The following is a 15183-nucleotide window of genomic DNA, read 5'->3' on the forward strand; positions in this document are numbered from 1 at the left end:
TTTTGTGAGATTTGCAATCCCATAAAGTGTTTCAACATTTAAAAATATCTTTGATTTCGGGATGCCATAGGTGCCATCTAGGAATCTTGCAAGTGCTTTATTGTCCACAGATAATCACATTGCTAATACCTTCCATGGCAAATAAAAGAGAAGGAATATGCTTGGAGATAGTTGTTTATTCCCAAGCCCTTGCAGCAGTTTCCATTTCTTAACTAAAGAGCTTGATCTAGACTGGCATTTCTGTTAGTTAATAGTAGCTTTGATCAAACAATAACAAGCTACTCTGTGATTAATTGGCAGGGAGGGGTGTCTTTTATTTGTTGGAATTTTTAATATTTGAAAATATGAGGCCCTGTGGGTAGTCTGTGCTGAGGTTCACAGAACTAGGTAGGCCAGAAATCCAAAATGGACCAAACAGAGGCCGAAGTGGCACCTGTTTATTCTGTCCCTTGGCTGTCCCTTGAAAGAAAGCAGATTTCTCTTTGCTGGTTGGCTGGGAGGAAAGAGGAGGAGGAGGTCCTAGAAAGCAGACAAGAGGGTGGTTAGAAAATTGGCTGGGTGCCTCGTGTGTGTTTGTCCGCTGTTATCCTGGTGACTCCACTGCTCATGCCGTTGCAAATTGCTGACCTTGCAGTTTGTAATAGCTGCAGAATGTCTCATTAGAAAAAGGAGTTGAGTAGGAGTTGAGGCTTAGCTAAATTGCGGCAACCTCTGAGCCAAACCAGGGAGTGCAGGACTTGTTTAAAAAAACAAAAACAAACAAACCCTGTCTCCCTCAGTACATGGACACAAGCACACAGAAACCTAGGAACTTAATGGGGTTATTTCCCACAAAGAAAGCTGTGATTCTTAAGAAGAATCAAATCTGTGGTTAGTTTTCATTCCCGCAGCATTATAGCAAGTGCTCTTAACAACAGATTTACCCCTGGGTGCCCTGTTTATGTGCTAGCTTCAGTGTGCTGTGATGATGGAGCTTGTTGTTCACACTATAGAAGGCATATTGGAGAAGTTGGAGAAAACTGTCTGAAACAGTTCTATTTTTGTTTCCTGACTGATTTTTTTCTTTCCTTTTCTCCCCGTCTATCTCTGCAGTTATATGAACTTGATGGCGATCCCAAAAGGAAGGAATTCCTGGATGACCTCTTCAGTTTTATGCAGAAACGAGGTGAGCTTTCTTTCCTATTTACAGGCCATGCTATGGATTATCTTTTAGGGCTCTTGCTAAATTCAGAGGTAGGGAGAAGAAGAAAGTGGCAGATTCCCCCACATCCATAATCGGATGACTCTTGTAGAATTGGGGGAGGAAAGTAGCTTTGCATGTAAAAGATTCCCCCAACCCCAGATTCCTGGTTTTAAAAGATCAGATAGAAGAGATGGGAATGGCCTCCACCTTCTTGATCCTGCTGCTAGTTAAAATACTGAGGTTAAAAGAGCAGTGAACTGACCACAGACGGATGGATGAATAAATTTATCCTTCAAACATCTGCTGGCCCAGTCTCGTCTGAACCATGATAATTAAGTAACTGACTGGCAATCCAGCACTGGACTATTGAGGAAGCCAAGTTGCACCCCATTTATTCCAGGAGCAGCCCTCTTGGGCAGCATCTTTAACATATATTTGTTGGCTGGCAACATGGGTAGGGTTTCTGTTTTTTGCTTTTTTTTTTAAGTTTCAATTTTTAATTTTTTTGTGGCTCAATTACAGTCAGAGCTGCTGTGGGCTGAATGGGAAAGGCTTAGCATTCCTCTCTTTTTGTCCCCATTTCTTCCTGTCTCTGTACCTGCAAGGGTGCCTGGGGTTGGGGGGTATAATCAGTGGGGAAACAAAATCAAAATTTAGATGGTGTGGCTAGAACAGGCCCAGTTTTTCCCTCTGTCTTACCTGCATTTTCTTCAAGATTCTAGGTTCATAAAGCAAACAGGATTTAAATGGACTGGCTTAGCATGTTGTCTGAATGGCCCCTCCCTTGCACAAGTGCGGGCCGTGGTCTTTGTCAGCACAGTGAGCTCATGCTAATGATCACACTCAGCTGGTGAGGAATTATGGAATATTTAGAAACACTTAAACTGCTCAGAAATGTAGAGAACTGCTATCACACAGAGCCTAAGAAAGGCTGGGATTTGTGCTATTGGTAGAAAGAATGCCCAGCTACAGAAAAACATTTGGTGTTGCACTCTTGGCCACTAATTTAAAACCATGCTTGTATAAATTGTTGTGTAAATAAAGACTTGCATTTAGTTTTTTTTTAATCTGTTCAGTCATGTCCGATTCTCAGATACTGCCTGGACAAGTCCCTGCAGTTTTCCTGGCAAGGTTTTTCAGAAGTGGTTTGCCATTGCCTCCTTCCTGCATTTAATTTAAAACCATGCTTATAAAAATTATTATGTAAATAAAGACTTGCATTCTGTGTAAATTCAGTAATTACATTCTGTAATTATTCTGGTGTAATTATTCTGGTGTCCAGTCAGTACTGTTCCACGTAAACTTCAGACCAAAATCTGGATTTTACCATGAAACAGATTTGTGTGTCAATTCTGATATTTTCTAAAATGGAAATAATGCAACTTCACCATACCATCTAATCACCAATTTAGTGTTTTGGACCTGGTTAGATTAGTGGACGAAATGAAGAATTTAAAGAGATCCCCAAATTGGTGAACAGAGAGAAGGAACATTCAGTGTGAGGTGCTGCTATGGGGGAATGATTAAGATACAGTATTACCTCATTCTACATTTTTGTAGATTTAAAAACAAGCTATTATAATATGTTCTGTTTCTCCTTAATAACAGTTTTCAAAACTGGGAGGTCTGATTCAGCATTAAGTTCTTGAAATTGCTAGATATACAAAAATGCAAAATCTGAGTAGCCGAGGTGGGTTCTTCATGCTGCGTCCTACGTATAGGCACTAAGCGATGTAATTGGAGAATTTGTGGGAAGGAACAAGGAATGGACATAAAGTATTCAGAAATTGCAAGTAGGCATTTTGATCCAAACAGCAATATGAGACTCTTTTAAAATCTAAGGGCCATACTGTCAGGTGGTAAACTAAGATGTTTGGAGAGCAGCAAGTTGGAGAATGCTGCCCTTGAAAGATTGCAAAAATAATGAGCAAGTTTTCATGACGAGAAATAATGAGCAATTTTCAGGCTCATGTTAAAGGAAGGGGACGATTGGAGGTGGCAGGGCCAGTGGAAAGAGTCCTCGTCTGCAGCTTGTTACAGTCTTTGGGATAGGATACAGGAAGCATTTTGCGGACTTAATTAAATTAGGTTTGGGCCTAATCTTGAAAAGGTCTCTAGTTGCAACAAGGCATGCTGGAAGACATAATGGTCCCTGTGCCTTTGAAAATATAAATGCCAGCAATGGCTTGCAGCTGGCTCCAGCACTAATTGGAAGATAGGCGCCCCTTGGGCATGTGAGACAGAAGACAGAATTCAAGAGAGGCAGGGGCTTTTTGCTCACAGATGTGGAAAGTTGAATTTTAAATGTTAATGCTAAGTATAGTTCTGGTTTTTCAAGTTAAATGTGAGTAGAGGTAGGTAGTTAGTTGGAGAGAAAATTGTTTCCTAAGTGAGTGCCAGTAGTAAAGGAAATGCCATTATTGGAATCTAATAATAATCTCTAAATTGATGCCCTCCAGGTGTGTTGGATCCCTGAATTGCTAGACAGCATAGCCTAAAGCAGTGTTTCTCAACCTTGGCAACTTTAAGATGTGTGGACTTCATGGCTGGCTGGGGAATTCTGGGAGTTGAAGTCCACACATCTTAAAGTTGCCAAGGTTGAGAAACACAGGCCTAAAGGCTTTGCCTGCAGGGGATAATGGGAGTTGAAAAACACCTGGTTGTAGTACAGTGTTGTAGGTGTGCCTGAAGCAAATCTGGGACTTCACTGGGTCTTCCCTCCTTGTTTCATCACCACCGCTTAGTTGTTGTCATGAGTATAGCCTACATGTGTATTCCAATTACAGAAACCTGTTATTATTCTTATTAGTGTTAAGAACATGTAAAATGATAGGACTCTTTAAACTTGTTTGCCTTTGAACCCGATAAGACTCAAGAGAATTGGATCAAGAACAGAGTGGGCAGGGGAAGAGGAGAGGGTCTGATTGGGCAGGGCAGCCGTTGGAACTGAGCATCGTTTTAAAGCAAGGCTTCTTCCCCATTTCTTGCTAGAATCTCTTCCATACTGTAACATCCATTGTGAAATAATGGCCTGGGAATTTCAGGGCTGAGAAGGCTGGTGATACCACAAAAAGTCTCCATTGGGCTGTATCCAGACATTGTGCTAAGTCAGGAACAAACTGTTCTTTATTTATTTTACTGCTGTGGGCCTCATTCTTTAAAATTTGCTTTATAGAAAATCTTTGTACATGCTAAGAGTTAACATTGACTTAATGGCACATAATCATATTAGGATTACAGGGGTCATAACAGGATTATCAATGGAAAGGGTGAAATTAGATATTTTTCCCCTGTTGATGGGATGTAGTAAAATAGATGGGTTAAGCCTTTAACATACCTATTTCATTTTTAAAAAACTTTTTATTGTGCCACCATTATTCGGTAATTTGCTGTCAGCTATTTGATGGTGTGATCCTTGGTGGTTGTATAGACTTTGAAAAAAGGGATCTGAGCCATCCAGTACTAACCCACTAACCATGCTTGTTGAACAAGCCATAGGTAGCTTCCTTTGCATAACGTAGGCCATTAGCCTTGGTTTATAAGCCATAATGGCTAGGTTTGCAGAGAATGCCTTATGCCAAAGCATAGTGTGTAATCCCAGCCCAAAAATGCCTCAGTATTTTCCTGTTACCCAATAGATCCTAGATGAGCTGATCAACAAAATGCAGCTGGTAATGCCAGGAGAAGGATTCTCAGTGTGTTGACAAAGGCAGGGAGGGGGGAGATTTGCCCTAAGTCAAGGAATCGGGTTGGGATGGGGGGAAGCAGATGGCCTTGGCCAGCCCAGAGAAAGTGGGGGGGGGGTGTCTTTGTGTGGAATGTAAGAAGTCACAAAAGGGGGTGGGAGAGCAGGGAAAGGAAATTGCAGGGATGTTTTTTGGAGGCTTAATATCCTTTGAGGGGCTCGCCCACCCAGCAGCAGGCCATCTCAGCAAACAATGGCGATGTGGCCTAGTATGTCCTGAGCTGTGTTTCATGGGGAAAGGGAGGGACACACCCGGGGGTGGGTGGGGGGACACATAGAACGGCTGCATGAGCAATTGTCAGCATGTTTTCGAAGCAGGAAGGGAGCACTAAGCTAAATGGCTGGAATTCCTGGAGGATATAGCTGTGTTGCAGTTTAAATCCTTCTGAAGGAAGGGGAATGACTGTGGTGATTCCAGAGCACCCAATGCCCTGATTTACCCAAGAGCAAATGCTGCAACTTGCCAGCTTGTGGGCCACAAGTATCTGCAAATCTGGGCATTCTGTGTACCAGCATCTCCCATAATCCCAAAGCAGGAGAAGTTTTCATCCATGCAACTTGCATCATAGAGTTTAGCTGTATTAGTGGGACAGGATAAATAAACTGTATTTATTCAGCTGATAAACCACTTCCCCATCAAAACCATTTCTAAGTGAAGGTATCTTTGCCCTCACTGAATATACGAAATCCACTATGGAAGTGGGATTCAGCTGGAGATTGATGATGTTGTAAGCTGGGTTCATAAGCCATAAGATAGTTTGATTGGTTTTGTCATAGGTATAAATGCAATCATTGTGTTTTGTATACTGTGGTTTATGGCAAAGCATGATGTATGAGCCAAGCCACTATGGGTTGTTTGACAAACAGTGGTCAAAACAAAAACAACAGTTACTTAGCACAGTGCTAGCCTAGACATAAGCCTTAGGCCACCTTTCCTCATCACAGCATCCTCTGGATGCACCGGACCCCAGTTTCCATTTCCTTTGGTGTGATCCATCAAGGGAGATACTGGCTGGAGATGACTGAAATTATAGACCAACGTAGTGGGAAACTACCAAACTCAGAAAATCCTGGCTCATTGGACTACTAAGCATCCCCAAGGTTGCTTCCTCCAGATAACCCCAATGACAGAAAAGTTGCTTTTACAAATAGGAGCACCTTCACCAGCTATTGCCTAAGGTCACAAAACACACTACATTAAATAAATAAATAATGCATGAATGCATGCATGCATGCTTATTAGTTTGTTCAGCTCCATTTACTTATTGTAGGGAAGGCCATCCTATTAAGGCACATTTAAATCAATTTGCTTAATTGTAGCATGTTACATGAAGATAGCAAACTGAGTTTTGTTAACCTGGGTATTAAGCCATTATTTAATCATGCTTTAGTGAATGAACTATAACTGTTTGGGTTTATGCAACACACCAAGCCCAAACCAGACAAATTATATATTATAATATTGGAACCAGAATACTGAAAAGTTACATCCATTGTCTTTAACGTTGGGACCTGCACTTTGTGACTGTCTTCATTTTTGTGCAGGAAAGCAATGTATAAAATATAAAACAGTTCTCTCCACCTGCACAAGCAGCTCAATTTAGTGAGCTCTACATAGCTGTTTTCCTTTTCAGTGAAATCTTGCCTTTTTCTGCCTATAAGCATGCAGGGCCAGCTGAGTGATCAGCAAGTGTGAATCTAGGTGGTGGTAGCAGAACAAGCATAAAACCAGTTGGGGAAGTTTTCTAGAAAGCTGATATGCGTGTGGTGGTGGAGGAATCAACTTTAAAAGCAACTCTTTTTATTTTGGGTGCCTTTTGCAAATGGGAGAATTCTCATGGTGAGGGGGCACTGGCCGCATTTCTGTCTGCCCTTGTGTTTCCCAGGAGTCATGGAGGGGAACCCTGCTGCTGGTCCCATTCTGCAGACTGAAGTAGGAAGGAAATTCCTTCACTCAGAAATGCCTCCTAGGATTTGAGCCAGCTGTCCTGGCTCAAATAGATTTACTCCCGGAAAATGTGCCATGCCTTCCTGCAGTAAAAGTATGCTGCACAATAAGGTGTTTTTCTTCCCTTTTTCTCCCTTGTTCAAAATCGTTCCTTTTCGTTTTAAGGAGGCAATAAATCAATAAAAAGAGAAATCAATTAAAAGGGAAAGAGATGGGAATGAGAAGCGAACAAAATGCTTTGAAAGACGGTTATGCCTTCTGTACCTTTTCTTGCTTTGCCTGTCTCATGGGAGGGTGCTGGGTCTTCTCCTCTCTGCTGTCCATGAAGCAGCACCCCCTGTGCCACACACACACCCCTTTTTGAATAATCAAGCAGCTTATGCAGGTCACATCATTATGGCCCCATACTGCTGTGCCTGTCCTTCTTGGATAGTCTGTCAGATCCATGTGGTACATCCCTAAAACTCTTGAAATCCTACCATTTCGAGATGGACACTGCAATCCTGCTGATGTCCTTAGAAAATCCTTTCAGCTAAGTCCCCTTTGCTGAGCAAAGCCACCATAAAGCTGATAAATAACAGCAAACAATAAGCACTCTATATACTTTTTCCTGTTAAAAAAAAGAAAGAGTATGGCAGCAATAAACAGAGCCTTTGTTTTAAAACACAGTATGTTGAAACCTCCCAATGCAAGCTGGAATAAATAAATCTTTAACATCTTACAGGCCAGCTGGAGATGGTAGTGGTAACAGCTCTTTTCCCACAGCGTAGGTTTCCAGAAATGTAGACGGATCACAAAAAAAGCCTTGTCACTGATCCTTTCCATTTTCACAGCCTTCGGTGGTTTGGAAGAGAGCAGAGCCTCTTAATCCTAAAGATCAGGCCCACTTTTATAATTGCAGGCATTTATTTTTGCATTTGTATCCTGCCTTTTCTCAAGAGTTTAAGGAGAGGACCTCTTATTTTATCATCACGACAACCTTCCTGTGGGATAGGTGACTGATCCAGAGTCTCCCATGAGACTGAATGGGGAAAGAACCCGGCTTTCTCCAATTCCAGTCTAATGGCTTAACCACTTCACTGCGCTGGGCTTTCTCCTATCTGGTGAGTTAAGGACCTAGGATGATCTCCAGATATACCATACTGTGGTCTCAGGTTTTTTTAGATATCATGGTCTGAAATTGTTTAGAGGTAGTCATTTCCAATCTGGTACCTGCTGGATGTATTAGATTACAATTCCCATTATCCCTCTAGCACAGTGTTTCTCAACCGTAGCAAGCTGGGGAATTCTGGAAGTTGAAGTCCACGTATCTTAAAGTTGCCAAGGTTGAGAAACACTGCTCTAGCATGACCACTGGGAGCATGAAGTTGATCATTTTCCAAAGCCCTGGAACCCAAATTTGGCCTTTTCTGAAACATAGTGATGGCTGATGCTTTTAAAATAGGGCATCTCCATCCTTTAGTGAGAAATTCCTCACTTCAGTTGTCCTTAGAGGCCTAGCAAGCCACAGTAACCAAGAATCCAAAGAGAAGTCGATGAATCTTAGCTATCCAAGCAGTTTGTCTACCCTCAGAGCATGAGGCCTATCAGCATCCCACTCCCCCCATGTCAGAATTATTGAGGCCACACATTTTGATGGCCTAGGTGCTTCCAAGGACGACATCAGTGCCTTACTCTTCAGAGGAATTTAAGCATCCATCTCATTCCTTAACACACTGCCCTTCCCCCCCAACCAGATCTTGGCCCCATTCTCTTTTGGAGTATGGCCCTTGGCATACTACACAAAATATTGCATGCTGCTGAGCTGGATTAGAGTTTTTGCTGGCTCACTAATTGGGTAGAAAATCTCTCAAAGATACCAGAAAACCATCTGGACCCATGTAAAGTTGTCTCTTCCTATTCTGCACAGTCAGCCTGTAATTCAAAACTGATTGGATAGGAATTTGTCCATCAAAATGGGGTTAGCTTGACTAGAAAAGGTTACATGAGGGTTCAGCTTTTAGTTTCCCCCACAAACTTCACATCCATTTTAAAAATGCATGCGCCTGGGTTTCATAGATGCTTGAAAGAGTGGATAAGGTGAAGGGAGAAGAAGGGGTTGAGTAATATCAAGGTTTGTTGGCAAGGCTTCAGAGCCCCCCAGGCCAATGCTGGTCCTTAAGGCATGAAACAAGTTTTGTAACTTGCATAATTTCAGAAATCTGTGGAGTTCACTTGTTCCTGTTTGTTGCTCAATGTGAGTTCCTTCTTGGTACACTTTTTAAAATAATAATTATTGTTGTTATGGCTTAAATAAATGCAGACTATGCAAAAGGTACTGCTGATAAATGCACTGAACTCAATAGGGAACACGGAGGCTGTTCAGCTTAGCTGACGCTTCAAGAAAAATCCCAAACATGGAGATAATGGAGGTCCTGTTTCTAGTGAGCAGTTGCTGAGGACAGATTTAAATGAAACAGCCTTTTCAAAATAGTGTAAGGCAAACCAAGTGTCTCAGAGGTCCACATGTGCTGTAGAAAAGAGAGTGGCATTTACTTTGGTATGGACAGTAAGATCTGTTTTATTTTAGAAAGGAGTATTAATAAAGTGTGAATAGCTCCATTGCAGATAGTTTGCAAGATTGCAGGCAAGTACAGGCTGCTAAAAGTACATCCTTTCCTTCTAATCCTTCCTCTCCCCACCCCCCCATTATTTTTAGTATGTATTTCTTTGCATTCCAAGGCAAGTCTGGTATTATAAATACTTGGGTGTCTCTGAGGCTACTGGCTTGTACTGGAATTGGAGTCCAAGTTAGTGGAACAGAGGGCGAATCTGTGAAGGGTTACCTGTCCTGTCTGACACTGTTTCTAAGCAACATGCATTAGGAAAAGCAAATCTTATTAAAAGTATCTGGAGGGCTTTCAGGGCATTGTGTTCACCACCACAGGGCTTTTGCATTATCTCTAGGATACAAGGTTGAATCCTGTGCCATCAATTATGGCAATTTTGCCTGGTTTAACATGGACACAGTTTTAACCTCCACGAACTTAAGGGAGCTACTTCTGAGTTGCATTCCAGAGAAGAAATCCCTGGTTTGAATTTTACCTCTGCTATAAGTTGCCTTGGTAGCCTTTCATTAATGTCTTCTTCGTTCCCCTAAGCTGCAATATGGACGTAAGAATATTGGTTTACCTTTCAGAGTTATTTTCTGTGTTTTTCCAACTTAAGTACTGCATACGAAGTACGTCAGAGAAGCAGAAATGGTACACAAATGCTGTTATCATGAGAAAACTTTAACAAATAAAAATCTGGATCCTGGCTGAAGCCTGAACCAACCAGCATGTTGACTGCTGCCTTGCCCAATACTTTTTCCTTTGTTTCCAGGGACCCCTGTGAACCGAATCCCTATCATGGCCAAGCAGGTGTTGGATCTTTATATGCTCTACGTTCTGGTGACTGAGAAGGGAGGCTTGGTGGAAGTGATCAACAAGAAGCTGTGGAGGGAGATCACGAAGGGTCTGAACTTGCCCACCTCTATCACCAGCGCCGCCTTTACACTGCGCACTCAGTAAGTAACAGAAGTATGTTCAGGAGGAGCTTTCCCCAACCTGGCTTGGAATTGTAATTTAAACATGTTGGGAGGACCCCAAGTTGGGAAGTCTTGAAAGATTAAAAGGTGCAGAAAAGGGTGGATCAGGTGTTTATGGAGCAATATTTGTACAGGGAAAGAGTAAGCCTTCGTTTTAGTGGAAAAGTGACTGGAAGAGTAAGGTCTGTGACATGCTTGAAATCATACAAGAAGGAATGGAGGGAGTGATGGGAGAAATCTCCCACTCCCTCCAGTAAGAAAAAGACGGCTCCTTGTTACCCAATGAAACTGACCGCAGGAGGTTCCCCAGTCTGGGGAATGGCCATGCTGATTGAGATAATGGGAGTTGTATCCAATATGTATGGATGGCACCAGGCTGAGAATGCTTGCACATCAGATTGCAGCCTGTAGGGAAGACTGGATTTACCCCCACCCCACCCCACCCCACCCCACCCCAGAATTTAAAACTATGTAGGAAAGTGATCAGTTCCAGTACATTAAAGGGGTTTGGGAATAAGTGTGTCCTGCTAACTACTACCATATTTTGTGAAGTAGAATCAGTGAATAGGAGCTTCCACCTTGGTCCAGCCTTCTTCTCTCTCTTTCTCAGACTTCTTTCAGTTCCCTTCCCCCATCTTTTCATCCACCCTAATCAACACTAAAGTTAATTACTCTGGAATTCAGAAAACCAGGTGGCGGAAGGGGATTTGGGATTGGGGGGAGGAGTGGGAGGAGAGCTATTAGCTTTTTGAAAGCCAGGAGCCTTTAAAAGAAAAACAGCCACATTTTTTCACCACTAATGTAGATCTTGGAAAAGGAAGTTTCTGGATTTTGCAGTATATTAACCCAAGCATCTCGTGAAAAGGGAATATTGATCTAAAATACTCCTCAGTTTAATAGGCTCCCACAATAGTTTCCAGAGCAATGAAAATCAGACACCTCATGCTGTCAGTCTTGCTATCTTTAGAAAAAAGTAAAAAGGGAGAAAAGATGATGGGGATGGAATGAGAATATTAAAGTCTTGTTAAAACAGCAAGGTTCCTTATTAGCATGGCTGTGAATGTTACATAGCATTTCAGTGAAGATTGCAAATCCATGGAAGAGGAATCAGCAAATCAAAATTTGTCAGTTGTACCAGAAGGAAAAAAGTTAAAGGAGAAATATTTTGAAGGTGGGGGGGTAAATCTGCCACCTCCAGGATTACCATTATTTAATTTTGGAAATAGAATCAGGAAAATGAAGATATAGCAGTTCCAAAGCATTTCCAATCTGTCCTCTTTTTTTTTTTGGCCATTACTATTATGGCAGCCTTCCCCCAGCTGGAATTTTCCAGAACAGTGGGGACCACAGCTCCCAGAATTCCTCAGCCAGTGTTGGGAATATTGTGCTATGGGATCAAAGGTTTCCACAGCCAGAAAGAGGTAGCTTTGGAGGGTGACATTTTCCTTGATTTGGAATGTACAATTTGCTCACCACTGATTCTTCTCCCCCACCCCATCTGGATTGCTCTGCTCTTGACTGAACACATGTGGTGGGTTTTTTTAATGCCTTTATTGATTGATTAATTTTATTTTTTTCCTACTTTCAAAGCCTTATTGAAACCTTTTGATTATATCTAAATTAACAATATAAACTAACAATTGAAATATAATAATTGTAAATAAAAAAATTGGAGAAGACTCCTGAGAATACCATGGACAGTCAAGAAAGCAAACAAATGGATCATAAAACAAATTAATCCAGAGTTCCCATTTGAAGCACAAATGACCAGGATCAAATGACCATATTTTGGACACAAGCGAAGACCCAGCTTCTCTTGAGAAATCTATAATTCTGGGGAAGGTGGGAGGAAAGAAGAAGAGGGCCCATCAGCAGCAAGGTGGATGGGCTGACTTACAGCAATGATGGGTGCACCATTGGAAGACCTGAAAAATGAGATTGGAGACAGATCATCCAAGAGAAAATCCATCTGTGTGGTCTCTTAAGGGTCAACATTGACTTGATGGCACACGATCAATCAAAATTTTAAAAATAAATATAACTAAACGATTAACAATATAAATATAAGAATTCAAAACTGCAATAATAAAGAACCAGTAATGTTGTTATAACAAAAAAATGTTCAGACCAGTGAAACAATAAAGCCAGCTAAAGAATTATACAGCTATAGCAACGTTATGATGAAATTCATATGTGAGAAAAAGCTATAATCAGCAAATGGATCATGGACCCACATAGCAGTCATAGAAGGTTTCTGAGTAGCATTTCATGCATTATTCTTTCTATCTATCTATCTATCTATCTATCTATCTATCTATCTATCTATCTATCTATCTATCTAGTCTCCTCCCGTCGGGGGACTCTGGGCCATTTACAGTAATCAATTAAAACAACAATAATAAAATCCACAATATAAAATTTCAATAACAAATAATATAAATAGCAATAAAAAAAAGTCCAAGTGGCGAAATAATCTAAAGCAGTCCAAGTGTGGGAGGAGTGGTCTATAGCAGCCATCCCCATGTAGATCTATTCCCCTCTCCGCCCCAAGCGAGGCGGCAGAACCAGGTCTTCAGACTCCTCCAAAAGGCCAGGAGCGATGGGGCCAGTCTCACCTCCAGAGTCAGCGTGTTCCATAGGGCGGGTGCCACTGCAGAGAAGGCCCGCTTCCTGGACCCCGCCAAATGAAGTTGTCTTAGAGATGGGGTCCGCAGCATGCCCTCTCTGCACAATTTTCTTGTAGCTGTTACAATAGACTTGTAAGGGAGACCACCTTTAATCCCCATATAAATGTTGAAGAACGTGGTTGTCCTAACAGCCAGGAACCACGCTGAGACAAGGAACTGGTCTCTAATGTTTTATTGCTTGTACATAACAGGAATCCTAACAAACTGAAGAAGCGTGGGAAAAACCCAGACATATAAACCCCAAAGGGTTAAGGCAGTCCTGATCTGTGCCTCTTTGAATGGCTGCCCAATTCCTCAGTGCTACGCATGCGCTTAACAGTCTGGATGGGAGCCCCCTGCTCGCCATCCTTACTCATGACAGTGGTGGTGGTAAGCAAGTGATTTCTGTTCAGCTTCAGTCTTACCTCTCTTTAAAACAGGAATGAGATACTTACAGGGGCAAAGTAGGTGGAAAAAAGCTCCTACCTTAAAAGCCATATTTAGTACTTTGAATTAGGTTAAACCAGGGTTTCTCAATTTGGCAACTTTTAAGATGTGTGGACTTCAACTCCCAGAACATGCTGGCTGGGGAATTCTGGAGTTGAAGTCCACATATCTTGAAGTTGCCAAGGTTGAGAAACCCTGGGTTAAACTATCATTCTCTCTTAAAAACTAGCCCATCTCTCTGTACCTATGCAGGTTGTCCTCACTTAGGAACTGTAACTGGGACCTGTAACTCCGTTGCTAAGTGATGCAGTTGTAAAGTAAAATCTCACATGACTGCGCCAACTTACAACATCAGTTCTGGCTGTGGTTGTTAAGTGAATCACCCGTGGTTGTTAAGCATGACATCATGTGACTGTGACTCCTGCTGGCTTTCCCATTGACTTTTTCATTGGAAGCTGGCTGTGAAGGTTGCAAATGGCGATCATGTGACCACAGGATATTGCAACTGTTGTAAATGCATGCTGATTGCCAAGCACCCGAATCATGGTCATGTGACCACAGGGACACTGTGAATGGCCGCATCTTCAAGGAACAGTTGTAAGTCTCCTTTTTCTGTGCGATTGTAACTTCGTTCACTAAACAAGCTGCCAGTAAGCAAGGACTACCTGAGGATTGCTCTAGTAGGCAGAATTATATAATCCACCAATGTAATAAATTGGCATATTTAAAATATAATAAATAAATTGTTGTTGTTTCTTGGACTCTGCATTAAATTAAGCAGCAGTGATTTTTGTGTATCTTTTTTTTTTTTTCAAAAGATATATGAAGTACTTATATCCATACGAGTGCGAGAAAAGAGGGCTGAGCAACCCCAACGAACTCCAAGCAGCCATTGACAGCAACCGGCGAGAGGGCCGTCGACAAGGATTCAGCGGTTCAATCTTTACTTACTCTCCCAGCGGCACTCATACCATGCTGTCTTCACCCAAGCTTCAAGTACCAGCTTTGGGACTGACCTCAGCCACCAACGGCAGCCCCATTGCCCCTGTTCCAAAAATCAAGAAAGGTAACTATTTGCACCCTCTCTTGAGAGACGTGTTGAACATTTCAAGGAGTCTTCCTGAATCTGGTGGCTTCCATTCCCACAATCCCTAGGGATTATGCTGGCTAAGGATTGTGGGAGTAGAAGTTCAAAGACTAGAGGGTACTAGGTTATGGAATTTCTTTGTACCTTCATTTAAGCCCTGCAGAGGTAATTAACTGGTGCTAAGTGGCAGTGAACTTAGTATCTTTATCTCTTAATTAGCAGGTGGGGCTTTTCACATCAAATATAATGGGAAAATTAGTGGGGGAGAGATTTTCTAACACCTCAAAATAGTAATTAAAAGTCTTACTAGTACCCTTGTATGCTATTTCCTTCAAAGTGTGGTATACAGGTGGTCCTCACTTAACAACCACTTGTTTAGCAACTGTTCAAATTTATGACAGTGCTGAACGAGTGGTACTTACAACTGGTCTTCCCACTTACGATGGTCACAGTGTCCCACGGTCATGTGATCACCATTTGCAGTCTTCTTTGCTGGCTTCCTGCAAGCCAAGTCAGTGGGGAAGCCGGCAGGAGGTTGC

The 15183-nt window shown here is 42.0% G+C and overlaps 1 protein-coding gene across 2 annotated transcripts in view; it reads left to right on the top strand.

Annotated features, from left to right (window-relative positions):
* The window catches only part of ARID3A (AT-rich interaction domain 3A), a 354333-nt gene that overhangs the window by 43677 nt on the left and 295473 nt on the right, over window positions 1-15183 (top strand). For both annotated transcript variants that reach the window (XR_010066962.1, XM_063290744.1), the window contains exons 4-6: window positions 1093-1165; window positions 10240-10423; window positions 14376-14623. Coding sequence is in view for 1 of the 2 variants with exons in the window: in XM_063290744.1 (XP_063146814.1) it covers window positions 1093-1165; window positions 10240-10423; window positions 14376-14623 (505 nt within the window). In the remaining variant the exon portion in view is untranslated. The remainder of the gene's footprint in view (window positions 1-1092; window positions 1166-10239; window positions 10424-14375; window positions 14624-15183) is intronic.

The sequence above is a fragment of the Candoia aspera genome, chromosome 1 (genome assembly GCF_035149785.1).
Source record: "Candoia aspera isolate rCanAsp1 chromosome 1, rCanAsp1.hap2, whole genome shotgun sequence".
In the NCBI taxonomy this organism is placed as follows: domain Eukaryota; kingdom Metazoa; phylum Chordata; class Lepidosauria; order Squamata; family Boidae; genus Candoia; species Candoia aspera.